The 15201-nt window shown below is 43.4% G+C and overlaps 1 protein-coding gene, 1 long non-coding RNA gene and 1 other non-coding gene across 3 annotated transcripts; 1 reads left to right on the top strand and 2 right to left on the bottom strand.

The window, feature by feature from the left end:
* Window positions 1–5401: 5401 nt before the first annotated feature.
* RPL37 (ribosomal protein L37) lies at window positions 5402–8014 on the bottom strand. The gene is made up of 4 exons (XM_065905403.1): window positions 7892–8014; window positions 7154–7289; window positions 6565–6649; window positions 5402–5542 (listed from the first exon to the last, which is right to left on the bottom strand). The coding sequence occupies exons 1-4, from the start codon at window positions 7892–7894 to the stop codon at window positions 5473–5475; spliced, it is 294 nt and encodes a 97-aa protein (XP_065761475.1). The 5' UTR covers window positions 7895–8014; the 3' UTR covers window positions 5402–5472.
* Window positions 5626–5705, bottom strand: LOC136146789 (small nucleolar RNA SNORD72). Its single transcript, XR_010659075.1, has one exon. It is a non-coding gene; the product is annotated as a small nucleolar RNA SNORD72 (small nucleolar RNA).
* A 237-nt stretch (window positions 8015–8251) lies between the features above and the next one.
* On the top strand, window positions 8252–13746 carry LOC136146508 (uncharacterized). The gene is made up of 3 exons (XR_010659000.1): window positions 8252–9491; window positions 10308–10471; window positions 13139–13746. It is a non-coding gene; the product is annotated as an uncharacterized lncRNA (long non-coding RNA).
* Window positions 13747–15201: the final 1455 nt, after the last annotated feature.

Here is a 15201-nt window from a genome sequence, read left to right on the forward strand (position 1 = left end):
CCTCTTCCCTCATAGCTTAGTCAGAAGAGAATCTGCCTGCAATGCAGGAGCCTCATTCAAACTCTTGGTTGGGAAGATCCCCTGGAGGAGGAACTGGCAACCCACTCCAGTATTCTTGCCTGGACAATCCCATGGACCAGAGGAGCCTCACAGGTTGTAGTCTACAGGGTTGAAAGAGTCAGACATGACTTAGCAACTGCACCACCACCATGTATGGATAGGAGTTGAACCACAAAGAAGGCTGAGCACTGAAGAACTGATGCTTTCGAATTGTGGTGCTCGAAAGACTCCTGACAGTCCCTTGGACTGCAAGATCAAATCAGTCAATCCTAAAGGAGATCAACCCTGTATATTCATTGGCAGGAGTGATGCTGAAGCTTGAATACTTTGGCCCCCTGATACTGTTAAGTGTTGGTTGTTCAGTCGTGCCCAACTCGTTGCGACCCCATGGACTGCCGTCCACCAGGCTCTTCTGTCCATGAGATTTTCCAGGCAAGGATACTAGAGTGGTTGCCATTTCCTTCTCCAGGGGATCTCCCCAACCCAGGGATTGAACCCGGGTCTCCTGCACTGCAGGTGGATCCTTTACCAACTGAGCTACAAGAGCCAACTCACTGGAAAAGACCCTGACAATGAGCAAGACTGAGGGCAGAAGGAGGTGACAGAGGATGAGGTGGATGACATCATCCCCTCAATGGACGTGAATCTGAGCAAACTCTGGGCGACGCTTAAGGACAGGGAAGCCTGGTGTGTTGCAACCTTGTGACTCAACAGACACTCAGCAGGTGAAGAATCTGCCCCAGTGCAGGAGTCACAGGTAACCTAGGTTCGATCCCTGGGCTGGGAAGATGCCCTAGAGTAGGAGCGGCAACCCACTTCAGTATTCTCGCCTGGAGAATCCCATGGACAGAGGAACCTGGAGGGCTACGGTCCAATGGGTTACAGAGTCAGACACAGTGGAGTAACGAAGCATTGAGACAGACACACACACATGAAACGTATCCAAGAACCAGGTCACAGCTTTTTAAAACTGCAGCTGGAGGAGGAAATGGCAATCCACTCTGGTATTTTTGCCTGGAATAGCCATGGACAGAAGAGCCTGGTGGGCTACAGTCCATGGGATCGCAGAGTCGAACATGACAGTCGCCAACACTACAGCTGGTCTACAATGTTAATTTATGCTGTAAAGTGATTCAGTTATACATATGTTCCTTTTCTATTCTTTTCCATTATGGTTTATTGGAGGATACTGAGTACAGGTCCCCATCCTATACAGTAGGATATTATTGTTTATCCACTCTCCCTGAGTGGCTCACATCTGGTCACAGCTTTTAGAATCTTCAGCCAAATCAAAGATATAAAGGAGTGTAAGGGAGAAATTTTGTAAAGAAATTTGAGTTCTAAGTATTTAATTCAACCTTCTCAGAATAGTTTTACTACTTTCTAGTTCTAAACCTAGGAAACTTCAAGGAATGTGGGAATTCTTCCTGTGGACCAGATGTGAGCCACTCAGGAGTGAAGAAGAGCTTGGGATCCTGTCTGTAAGGCCCACAGAAGTAGAGAAAATGTCAAGAGAAAGAGGAAACTCCACTCCCCCCTCGTCTACTCTTTAACCCCATTGAGTGAAACTGCAGCTCTCAAGCCGCTGATCTCAGGGAGAAAACTGAGATCAGAGGGATCATGCCCCCTTCTCCAAAGGCTACAAAAGAGGCCCAAGCTGAAAGATAAGGTTAAGTCAACTTTGAAGTCTGACTATAACACAGAACCGTAAATTTCTTTGAGAAATAAAACTATTTTTACAACTAATCATGACTGGAGGGTATTTTTTCTTGTCTTTGAGTAATCTTAAAAAAAAAAAAAAAAAAAAAAAATATTGGGGCATCAGGGCATATCTCCATTGCATAGAGACGAACACACAAAAATAAAATCTCAATCCACATACCATGCCTGTGGTAATCTACAGACCACTCACATACATGAGAACCATTTTTTCATTGGTTATTTGACAAGACATCCCTTTACCTTACTATAGACATAAGTTTTTGCTCCAGATTTCATTCTTAGTTTCAGTTTGATAGTCTCCGACCTATGCTTCTATTAAAATTATGAACTACCTTTCGTTTTGAGAAAAACATTTACCTTGACAAAGGTTAGGGTTGGGATTCCCTGACCAGCAACTGAACTGGGGCCCTTCGCAGTCCTAACCACTGGACCACCAAGGAATTTCCATATTTATCTTAACCACCTTTCTAATGGGTCCTCTACTCCCATCCTGGCACAGAGGTCGCTAGATAGATCTGGTTCATAAGGGGCACTGTATCATCAATAGAAATGAAAAGGAACTACAGAATAACTAGGTAACCTTCCAAAAGTGCTTTTTAAGCTAAACTCTTTATTGCCCAATCACCCCTGAACCTCTGACTTTATTCCTGATGCTCTACTGAAACAAGGCTGATGGAAAGTAAACACTGAACTAAGTTTTCCAAACCCAGAAGTCATTAATTTTTTTTAATTTTAAAATCTTTTCCTCCTTGGCCTTAGTCCCACAGGACACTTAAGTTTGTGGGACTCAATGCTATCCTAGTCTTGGGCTATTTCTGCAATGACTGGAGTCAACTTCAACCACATTGGTTTTTGTTCCCACTCATCACATGTATGCTGAACAAATTAATGAACCACTCTCATCTCTCCTAAGGACATCTCCCCAAACCTTTCCTTGTGCCTCTCTACACTGTCTTCTCTTTCTAGCATTTCTGTATTTTTCAAATGGTTTCAACCATTACTGAGTCAAGAAACTGAATTTTTAAAGAGAGAAAAATAAACAATCCTATTCTTCCATCTTTCATCATTTTTAAATGCCTACCAGGTTTCACCATCACCTTATACCCCCATTTAAATTATCTTCACCATTCTAATCCCTAAATCAGTTCCCACAAATTCAATGTTCATTATTTCCAAATGCAAATCTCCAGCCTAGGCTTTTGGCTTTCCACTTCAGCTGCCACTAGCTTTACTCGGTTCTTCCAAGATACTTCTAGTATCCCACAGACATCAACACCACCTAACAATTTCTTCCCGTTGCTTCCATTTTATATTCCTCAGTGAAGGCCAACTCCTTGCCCCCTAGAACATCCAAGACCCCTACCTCTGATATTTTCTCCAACTGACAAAATCACAGTAGCTATGACTGAAAGGTCAAACACATACACAAAACATACATTCCTGGGTCTTACCGCTCCTGAGTTCCCCCTGCCCAAGAAACATAAATCCCTTAGTTGTGGCACTGGCCTCAGGCATCTTCTGTTAGATGGAGATCCACTGTCCAAACCAACTCTGATCCTCAGGACATCATGAGGTAAGTCAGGTATGAACTGTCTGCAAACTAGTTTTGAATAAACTGAACCCACCTGTCTGTAATGAATGTGTTAACCAGCTCCATCTCTAGCCCACTGCTTCTCCCTGGGTCTTACAACTTCCAATTTATCAGAGAAATTTCCCACTGAAACCCAAATAGTCAAGGCCACAGGCAAGCAAGGACTAAGTCACCTTATACTCAATAAACACACAGGCCTTTTTTAAGGCATCACAGTCTACCTCTCATGCAAACTCCTCTTGTGCCAATTATTTTCTGATCCAGGATTTAGAAATTTCATGTCTTCAGGTCAGCACCTACTTACCTCAAGGCCTAATATTTATTCCACCCTGGATATTTCCTATCTTAATGGACCTCTTCACCACCCACGAATCAACCTTTAGTAACACTGCAAGATTTCAGAAAGATCTTAACACCAAGTCAGATTATTCAGTACTCAAGCCAAAATAAAATTACTATTTTTATAGGTCAAAAGCAATTTCAAATACTTGACCCACTATAGTAACTAGGCTACAGTCACTGTAAAAGTACCTTCAATTATTTAAGTTGCAAGCCCACAGTTAGACCTCCAGCTTACAAATAAGCACAGGTATACCAGTAAAAATCACATGATCAAATGTCAACTGGAGACAGGAACTTTGTTCTTATTATGCACCCCTGGGGTATGGTTGGATGGCATCACCCATTCAATTAAAAGTAAGTGTGCAAATTCCATTGAGATAGTGAAGGACAGAGAAGCCGAGGGTGCTGCAGTCCTAGGGGTCACAAAGGGGTAGGACTAGATTGAGTGGACAAAACAACAAAGTAGAATAGGGCTTCCCAGGTGGTTCAGTGGTAAAGAATCTGCCTGCCAAAAAAGACAGGAAATGGCAACCCACTCCAGTATTCTTGCCTAGGAAATCCCATGGACTGAGGAGCCTGGGGGGATACAGTCCATAGCACTGCAGAGTCAGACACTTAGCAGCTCAACGGCAAACAGCAGCAGCAGTAGAACAGAGTCATTATATTACATCACACATATTGGGTGGAAACCAAATATAGATTCAGATCAGCTGGGGCTCCTGTAGAAGCAAGCTGAGACCTGAAAGAGTTAGGAGCTAAGGAAAAAAGCAAGAGAGCAATTAATCTTGGAATGCATTCTAGGGCACCTTTTAAATGTAAGGTTGCGGAGGCAGTGATGATCATAAAAACTCCTTCAAGGTCAGATTAAAGTTGTTAAATTCTTAACAAAATGGGAAGTTACAAGTTGGGACAGCACAGCTTGGCCACATTGCTATTATGCTAGTTACTCCAACACTTGTGCTGTTTAATTAATGTTCTGTTCTCTCACCAGTCCAACAAAGTTAGTATTGCCTTCACTTCAAGAAACTGTCTGGCAGAAACACCAGAAAGCAAGGCAGAAAAATTCAGAGCCCTGAAAAGTCAATGATCAGCTAGATGAGGATTAAAAAAGTTCTACTAGCCCACAAGTGAGTTTATACTTGGCCTTCCTTTACATTCTGCTCAACCCACTGCATCTGCACATGGCCCTACGAACTTTCTTGTTGACTCATACCTAGTTGTTCACTAAGCTGACCAGCTTAAAAAGCACGCACAGCCTACGAGCTGGGTGCCAAGAGCTACCATCACCTGAGAATCCCCAAAAGAAAAATGTATAGCTGAATCACTTTGCTGTAAAAAACTAACGCCAACATTGTAAATCAAATATAATACAAAAAAAAAAAAACCCCCACCTTTCCAAAATGGAATTCATTCAACTCCTGTCCTTCATGTTCTCACCAGTAATCCAAAGCCAACCACTCCACAAAGACCTTGGAGGTAACATAGTTCTTATAGGAGCACAGATGTTACTTCTTAATGTCATCTGCTTGAAGGAAATCTTAGAATTCTGCTTGTAATGGCCTGGTCCTCTTAAGCAGTATCACAACCCAGTTCAAAGTTAGTGTTCCAAAACAGCCGCTTAACAAGTAAACCTGATTTTTAGTTGCCGCATTCGCAAACCTATGTAAATCACTGATATAAGCCTATTAAAAATACCTTAGCACACCAGATATTTTTAAAAGCCAGAACATTTATTGCGCGACTAATTGTTGAAATCCTTAGGATGAACTGGATGCTGCAACAGCCGCTCGCTTGGGTTTAGGTGTTGTTCCTTCACGGAATCCATGCCTGCATTGTGTTAAGAGACAAGAATGGTTACCTCAGCAATGTCAACGTATACATTTCAATCTTTGTTAAAAAATATTTTTATGAGCTTATCTCAGTTAAATGATGAAATCAATATTGAATTCATAAGTTCAGACATTTATTTTTAGAACATCACTGATAAGCTGTGGTATTTTAATTACTTCCCTCTGCTTCAAAATAGCCAGTGCAACATATTTGGTTGTAGTGATCAGTATTTCCCCACCACTTATGATTCCTAAGGCTCTGGGAAAATGGGCTCCATGCTTTACATCTTAACTCACTTAACATCTACTTGAAATGTATCTTTTGAGGAACACACAGGTTAAAACTAGCTTCAATTCATGCTCTTAAACTAGCAGACCACTGAACCCTAAGCCCATACTACTATATATTGGCCTTAAGTGCAAAGATCAGTCCAGCACACAAATACATCTAAGTGTGTTGTTTCCAGCCCCCAAACTGTCTTGTGGTCTTTTAAAACGTGAAGATCTTGAATTGAGTAGGAGATCACAAATTCTGCTAAATATTCTATACTGCACAGGACAAACTCAGTCCCCAACAAAGAAATCACCTCAATTGAGGCCTTACACCCCTCAACTGCTACCACTAAAATGCAGTTTCTCTGTAAGCCTATGCTGGGGCTGAAATTAAAACTCTAAGGCCTCTCTTTAAGTACAACAGTGTTCTACAGCAAGCAGACTTGCTCAAAGCCACAAAACTGAAGGCCTCAATTACATACTATCATCTTGACAAACTTTGGCAGGAAAACGAAATGTAGGTATGTGAATAAATGCCATCATTTTCTGGAGTCTACCTCAAACTGCACTCCAGCCTATTCAGTGCATACTATTGCTCACTGATTCCTAAGTTCAAGACTGATCTGAAGGTTATGGTGGCAGAAGAAAAAGGATCCTAGCAACAACTCATCCCAAAAACCAGGGTAGTTTAGACGACTGTTATAAAAGCTCATAGACCCACCTATAATTGAAACATAAAAACCGTACCTGAATCTGCGGTATACAATTTTTAGGTGCCTCATTCGACCAGTCCCGGTGGTATTTCGTCTTTTAGCTTTAGCACTCCAATTATCTAAAAAAAAAATAAAAATAAAAAAATTCAGGTTAAGATTCATATTGTTGTCCCAGTACACCTTGTTTGTCAGTAAAAAGCCTGCCGTGGCTTTAAACTCACTTTATCGGTATACTTATACAGTCCATGGAATTCTCCAGGCCAGAATACTGGAGTGGGTAGCCTTTCCCTTCTCCAGGGATTCTTCCCAACCCCAAGGATCGAACCCACGTCTGCACTGCAAGCTCAGCATACCAGCTGAGCCACACGGGAAGCCCATACATGGAAGAGGAGATAGCAACCCACTATAGTATTCTTGACTGGGACAGCCATTGGACAGAGAAGCCTACTAAGCTAAAGATTATGGGGTTGCCAAGAGCGGAACACAACTCAGCAACTAATCAACATAGTGGTATACAGACGTACAATTTTGCTAGGAACCAAATAATGTTCAAGGTAATGGCCCACAGAGGGACATATGAAACAAAAAACTGTTCTCAAGCACACTTATAAACATTAACTTACACTTTCTCTTTCGCTTGGCAGGGTAGCCACACTTGCCACAGGTCGACTTCTGAAGGTGGTAGGCCTTAGAGCCACAGCGGCGGCATAGCGTGTGCGTCTTATTTCGACGCTTTCCAAACGATGACGTTCCCTTCGTCTGCAAGTTAAGGAAATAAAAGTCTAGTCATTTATAGAAAAGCTCAACATTTCCAGTTAAAGTAACTACTGATACAAATTAATGACAATCACAAGGGCTGACACTGTTTAGATGACCACTGTTAGAATTTCACGTCATCTAAAGCCCCTGCAAGAGCTGCCATGTTTCGAAACCTGCTACACTATTAAAAATGGAAATGAAAAAAGTAAAAGGCAAAAGACCAGGTAACGTGGTTTTCCTACCTCCTCTTACTCCAAAATCTAAGAGCTCCTGCCCAGGGACTGTCGCCAACTATTCTTTTGTTTACAGAGTCAAATACCCCCAAACCATTCTTCTTCCATCAGTTCCCACTGGCGGGCAGGGCTGTGCGGGCTCCCCAAAGGTCAGACAGAAGAAAGGGGCCTGGGGCAGCTGCAGCTCCACGACGGCAGGCTCAGCACCCCCACATCAGCATCCCCATTTCTCGTGCCTCTTGAAAGCTGCTTTCCCCGCCGACCGGCTACTCTTATCCGAAAGCTTCCAAGACCCCCACGGATTGCATGAGACGCAGCTCAGGGGGTGAGGATGAAAGCCGATGACGAGAGCCCGGGTAAACCACTCACCATCTTGCTTCTGCCGCCGAGACCAAAGAGGCCGGAAGAGAAAGCACTTCCGCTATATTGCGCTCTGAAGCTTCCGCCCAGGGAAGCACTTCCGGCGGGGCGCAGTGCACCGCTCTCAAGAGTCCGTCACTGTAGTGTGGGTGGGTTCGAGAGGAGGATCGCGGAGCCGGTTAGGGCCAATAGAGAGTTCAGCGGAGCGGAACTCACAACTTTCTGGGGAAGGGATTGGGCGTATACCCTCCGGACCCGCCTTTCCCTGCAGCAAACTTTTATACCGGAACTCGACTACCTACCCTCCTGTTGTTTCCCTGCGGTCTTTAGGAGTGTTCTGTCAGCGCTAAGGCCACATTGCGGATTCCGGTTTCCTAGGGGATGGGAAATGTGGGTAGAGAGGCTCCCCTGCTTGGCGTGCAGGCGCTAGCTCGCCCTCCCGGCGTCTCTGTAGGGTTGGGGGTTGGGCTGCTGTACTTCTCCAGGTTGATCTGTACTCCGGCCTGAAGATTTTGACTGACTGATCCTCACAGGCTCCGCGGTAAAGAATCTGCCTACTAGTGCAGAAGACGCGGGCTCCGTCCCTGGGTGGTGAGGCTCTCCTGGAAAATAAAGTGGCAACCCGCTCCCAGAAAATCCGAAGGACAGAGGAACCTGGTGGGCCGGTCCATTGGATCGCAAAGAGTCGGTTGCGACTAAGCTACTGAGCACAATCCTCACTTGCTAGGAGGACATAGCTGGGCTCAGAATATGAAGAGAAAGGCAGAAAATGCTTTTTTAAACTGTAATAATAGGCTTATGGTTTGATCTCGCATTTTACTATGCCAAGGAATCAGAGGTGGAACTTGCTGACAAGTTTCCTAAACTCTAACGTGAGGAAATATGCTTTGACAGCTTTGGGTAGGGCCTGGACATGTGTAGTCCAAAACACTTTAAAGTGTTAATATTGTTGGTTCCCAGACCTTGTTGATACAAACACTTAATTCAATTGCAGCCTTCTTCCAAGGAAATCCCCCACCCTTGCAAAAGGGTAAAATACCCAAACATTTAAGAGTTAGTAGGGAAAAACAATCCTAAACGCGTGCTGTCTAAAGGAAGCAATTAGTGACCTAACAGTTGTGAAATATTGGCAGAAGTAATTAACTTCTAGGCTTCCCTGACAGCTCAACTGGTAAACAATCCACCTGCAATGCAGGAGACCCTGGTTGGATTCCTGGGTTGGGAAGATCCGCTGGAGAAAGGATAGGCTACCCACTCAAGTATTTTTGGGCTTCCCTGGTGGCTCCAAGGGCAAAGAATCTACCCCCCAGTGCGGGAGACCTGGGTTCTTTCCCTGGGTTTGAAAGATCCGCTGGAGGAGGGACTGCAGTATTCTTGCCTGGAGAATTCCCACGGACGGAGGAAGAAGCCTGGCGGGCTACAGGCGATAGAGTCGCAAAGACTGGGACACGACTGAGCATCTTTGACACAGTTAAAAGAACAAGATGAGGTCTAGGAGTTAGGAGGTTAAATTTTTGACAGGTTAACAGTTGATAAATTCGTAGTAAGCCCTAGGCTTTTCTGGGAACTGGGAAGAGGAGAGGATAGAGTTGCTGTTCCTATGGAAATGGTAGGTGGGGAATGGGGGCGTTCAGGGGGAGAGCCCTCCATTTGAGTTTTTGAAACAAACTGCAGTTCAGGTTAGACTTAACTGGATTAGGTACTGTATTAGTTCCGTGTTGCCATTCTAACAATTTACCACAAACTTAATGGTTTAAGACAAAACATTTAACCAACTAGTATAAAGTTTCAGTTATGTAACATGTAAGAGATCAGTACAATGTTGCATCTACAGTTGAAAATACTGTATTGTATACTTAAGGACAACAATCAAACCACCAATTAGTCTTTAACCTACAGCCAATCAAGTAATTTCCTTTCTTTGCTTCCACACTCTATAAAGTCCCTTGGCTCCTAGAATGCTACTAACCACTTCCAGTTTGGTGCTGCCCTTTTTGGATAGATTTTTGCTTAAACTTAAGTTTTGGATGCCAGTTTATCTTTTAATCCTTTGAGAGTGCTTTGGCTCCACCCAGATCATTCTCACATCTCAAGGTCAGCTGATTAGCAACCTTAGTTGTCCTTTAGTGTAAACTAGTATTTTCCCAGGTTGTGGAGATTAGAACATAGTCATCTTTGGGGGAGAGCATTATTTTGCTTAGCAAAGGTGTTAAATGAGATCAGCGGAGACACGGTGTTGAGCCCAAGTTAGTGTGCCTGGGGCATAGTGAGGCCAAAGAAACTAAAGCTGGAGTTTAGAGCAAAGGTTTTGCAAACACCAGCCAAGGAGGTCAGCATAGCTCCTGCTCAGAAAACTGAACTGTCCGATGGTTTTGTTATGTTTTGGTTTTTAATTAATTTTTTGGCTGTTCTGTGGGGCTTGCAGGATCTTAGTTTTTGGATCAAGGATTGAATTGAACCTGGGCCTTCAGCAGTGCAAGGACAGAGTGCCAGCCACTGGATCCTTGAGGAATTCTCTTAGGGAAGTCTTTAAAGACCACGTAAGGGCTGCGGGGGCCTGTGACTTTCTTCTAGTTGGCTGGTGGTGAGGTAAGAGGGTGATGTTCCAAGAAACGTGCTCAGCCATCTTCCACCTGAGTGGAGCTGGGGGTTGGGGGTTGCTGAAAGGGAGCTGAGTTCCTATAGCAGAACTCAAAGGTTTGTAGCAGCATATTATGTATACCTATTGGGGAGGAACTGGGACTCTGCTTTATTGCTGTACTGTTGTTTCTTGACTGCTTTTCTTTTCAAGTAAGTTTTTAAAATTATTTTTGGCTATGCTGGGTCTTCGTTGCTGTGTGGGCTCTTCTCCAGTTTTGGCTTGCAAAGACTACTCACTGGTTGCTGTGTGCAGGCTTCTTACTGCAGTGGCTTCTCTTGTTGCAGAGCACAGCACACAGACTTCAGTAGTTGTGGCTCTTGGGCTCTGGAGAACAGGCTCAATAGTTGTGGAGCATGGGCTTAGCTGCTCCTTGGCATGGGGGATCTTCCAGGACCAGGGAAGACCTGTGTCTTCTGCACTGGCAGGCGGATTCTTTACCACTGAGCCACCAGGGAAGTCCTTGACTGCCTTTCTTTTGTTTATGCATCCCCTCGCTTCCTTAACAAGTAACTGTTTGAATAGCTAACTGTTTCAACTGTCTGCCCTTTGGAACACAAGAGAGATCTTGAAGGCTGAAACCTTTTTCTTAAAAACCAGAGGCACGTGGAAAGGTTTTTGTACCCAGGGGGGCCCTACAGGGTCCTACTCCATTTCAGAAAGAATAGGACAGGTAGCAACCACTGAGGAGTCGAACTGTGCAACAGGTACTAGGCGACAGTCTCTTATACCCCAGACATTCCCCAAATCATCAGGGTAAAAAATTCCTCCTCCTCTCCCTTTTTGGTGTGCTTGAAATCACACCATTCTAAGCCTGGTCAAGTAGACACTTGGCTCTACAGAGGTCTATCAAGCCAGTTTAGTACCCCCAGGTTTTTATCCAGATGCCAGGTTTGGGTAGGAGCAGACTGACTTCTGAAACAGATGAGCTCTGCTGTTACCTGGGTATTTGCCCTACGGCATTTTGCCTTTTAGTAGAGAGTGATAGAGACGTCAGAAGTCTTGCATCTGTTGTTCTCATTCAATTCAGTTCTCTTAATTTGACCTGCCTTTTCCCCCTAGAATAGGTGAAATTACTGTTGACTTTTATCTTTAAGAGTTCCTTGGTGGCTCAGAAGGTAAAGAATCTGCCTGCAAAGCAGGAGACCTAGGTTCACTCCATGGGTCGGGAAGATCCCCTGGAGAAGGAAATCTCAACCCACTCTAGTATTCTTGCCTGGAGAATTCCATGGACAGAGGAACCAGGTGGGCTACAGTCCATGGGATTGCAAAGAGGCAGACATGACTGAGCAACTAACTAACTTCATCTTCAGAAAAATCACATAACTTAAAACTCCTAGCTACAAACAAAAATTTGAGGGATGTATTTTCAAATACATCAAATACATACCCTTCCCCCAACTCACTTTCATTTGCATTCTAAGCTTGTGCAATGCACGTTTCCTGTTACCAAGGAACTGTTTAAACTGCCTTCCTTAAATTTAAATTTTACTGTGAAATATCCAACTTCAAAGAAACACTTTTCTCCCATCATCTTTGAGAACTGGAGCAGGTTTTTGTGGGAGAGGACAGTACTTGGGGGATGAGTGGAGAGGAGAACCAGTTTGAGAAGCTGGTTATTAGAATACCTTATCAAGCAACTTGAATAAAAAAGAAAAGTTGGGAAACTTACTAAAATGGACAATCAGATTGTTAATATTAAGTAGGATACCTCTCTTGAAACCCATACCTTTGTGACACATTGTAAAACTCAACCTAAAGTTAATTTTTAATGTCATATAAGGCTTTTCTTATTCTTTTTCAACCTTAGAGTCCCTAAAATTTAATGAATCGTTATCCTTGGTTTCTAATACTGAAACCAAGTGGAGCCCTGTGGGACTTCCAAGCATGGGGTTTTTCTATCCCCCATTTCTTGCAGGCAAGACTCCAGCCATAATTTTCCCTGAGTTCCAAAGGGCAGATTTGAACAATTCTAATCAAGGGCTTCTCTGATGTCTCAGTTGGTAAAGAATCTGCCTACAATGCAGGAGACCTGGGTTTGACCCCTGGGTTGGAAATATCCTCTGGAGAAGGAAATGGCAACCCACTCCCACTTGCTTGCCTGGAAAATCACATGGACAGAGGAGACTGGCAGGCTACAGTCCATGGGTTCGAAAAGAGTGGGACACAACTTAGCTACTAAACCTCCACAATCAAGGGAGAGGCAGCCAAGAAACCACAGGAAGCAAGATTAAAGGGACCAGAGAAGCTCATCGAGCTCATCTCACACCTGAGATGAAATTAAGGTGGTATAAACCCTGCTTACACCCTACTTTTGTCAGAGATCCTACCTTTGAAACCCCCTCTTATAAAAACCCCTCATCAAGTTATTTTGGGTAGAGACACACAGTTCTTTGATGCAGAAGTCCTCCTTTGCCTGGCAAAGTAATTCACCAAAAACTTTGTCTTGGGGATTTGAGGGATTTGATTCCGCACTGGTGTTCAGAGAGGTGCCACTTTCAGTAGAACTACATGCTCAGCATTAGTCCGAGTGTTTGGAAGGAAGAGCCAGTTCTGACTCCATGATAGATCTGTTTGTTTGATTTTAACCTTTGTTTTTTTGTTGCTTTTGTTATTAGTGTTCAGGCACTCAGTCACGTCCAACTCTTTGTGACCCCATGGACTACAGCACACCAGGCCTCCCTGTCCGTCACCATCTCCTGGAGTTTGCTCAAACTCATGTCTTTTGATTCAATGATGCCATCCAACCATCTCGTCCTCTGTCATCCCCTTCTCCTTGTGCCTTCAATCTTTCCCAGCATCAGGGTCTTTTCCAATGAGTCAGTTCTTCGCATCATGTGGCCAAAATATTGGAGCTTCAGCTTCAGCATCAGCCCTTACAATAAATATTCAGGGTTGATTTTCTTTAGGATTGACTGGCTTGTTATTATAATTATACATAATGGTCTGCCTCAGGGAACCCTACCCCTTATTCAGCTCACAGGGAGATAATCTGACCCTGCTCACCTGTGAATGGCTGCAAGAATGAAGAGATGAACAGATCCCCTTCCTGAGGTTGGCCATGTAGAGAGTATTTCAAGATAAAGGATTTTTTACTTCCTCAACTCCTAACCCTCTCTGGTCTATAAAAGAACCTAGCATCCATCCAGACTCCAACAAGATTGTTATTTTGAGATATTAGTTTGCCATCTTCTCTGTCAACTGGCTTTCTAAATAAAGTTGTATTCCTTGCCTCAATACTTCATCTCTCAGATTCATTGGCCTGTCATGTGGTGAGCAGAGCAAGCTTGGACTCAGTAACACAAACATAGTATACTTTCAGTTATATGTTTAACTATTTACCTTTAATAATATACTAAACACCTATAAGCTCATCCCCAGATGATACCATATGTCTAACTCCATAATTTCCCAGTCCCCCAATCCCATCCCATCCCCAGCCTCCCCCAACTAAGGTAGCCATCCTTCAGAATTTCATTTCCTTCTCATTTCTTGTAATTATGTCAATTCCAGTTTGGTTCAGTTGTTCAGTCATGTCTAACTCTTTGTGACCCCATGGACTGCAGCACGCCAGGTATCCCTGTCCATCACCAACTCCCAGAGCTTACTCAAACTCATGTCCATTGAGTCGATGATGCCATCCAATCATCTCATCCTCTGTCATCCCCTTCTCCTGTCTTCAATCTTTCCCAGCATCAGGGTCTTTTCAAATGAGTCAGTTCTTTGCATCAGATGGCCAAAGTATTGGAGTTTCAGCTTCAGCATCAGTCCTTCCAATGAATATTCAGGACTGATTTCCTTTAGGATGGACTGGTTGGATCTCCTTGCAATCCAAGGGGCTCTCAAGAGTCTTCTCCAACACCACATTTCAAAAGCATCAGTTCTTCAACACTCAGCTTTCTTTATAGTTCAACTCTCACATTCATACATGACTACTGGAAAAACTATAGCTTTGACTACACAGACCTTTGTTGGCAAACTAATGTCTCTGCTTTTTAATATGCTGTCTAGGTTGGTCATAGCTTTTCTTCCAAGGAGCAACCATCGTTTAATTTCATGGCTGCAGTCACCATCTGCAGTGATTTTGGAGCCCCCAAAAATAAAGTCTCTCACTGTTAACCTTGTTTCCTCATCTATTTCCTATGAAGTGATGGGACCGAATGCCATGATCTTAGTTTTCTGAATGTTGAGTTTTAAGCCAACTTTTTCACTCTGCTCTTTCCCTTTCATCAAGAGACTTTTTAGTTCTTCACTTTCTGTCATAAGGGTGGTGTCATCTGCATATCTGAGGTTATTGATATTTCTCCCACCGATCTTGATCTCCAAGGAGCAAGTGTCTTTTAGTTTCATGACTGCAATCACCATCTGCAGTGACTTTGGAGCCCAAGAAAATACAGTCTTTCACTGTTTCTGTTGATTTAATGTGTATTCCTAAAATCTGTGTGTCTGTATTTCCATTATTTTGAGCCTTGTAGGAGGGTGCTATGCTGCATATAATATTTGGGGACTTAAAATTTCCCCTTAATGCTTATGATTGATCTATACTGTGGGTCACTGAAATTCATTCTTTTTGAATGCTGTCTTTTACATTGCGTGAAATACTACAGTTTGCTCATCCAGTATTCCGTTGATATTTATATTGTTTTCGGGTTCTTGTGAACTATAACTGAAAATAAAAACC

Source organism: Muntiacus reevesi, chromosome 14 (assembly GCF_963930625.1).
Source record: "Muntiacus reevesi chromosome 14, mMunRee1.1, whole genome shotgun sequence".
Taxonomy (NCBI): Eukaryota; Metazoa; Chordata; class Mammalia; order Artiodactyla; family Cervidae; genus Muntiacus; species Muntiacus reevesi.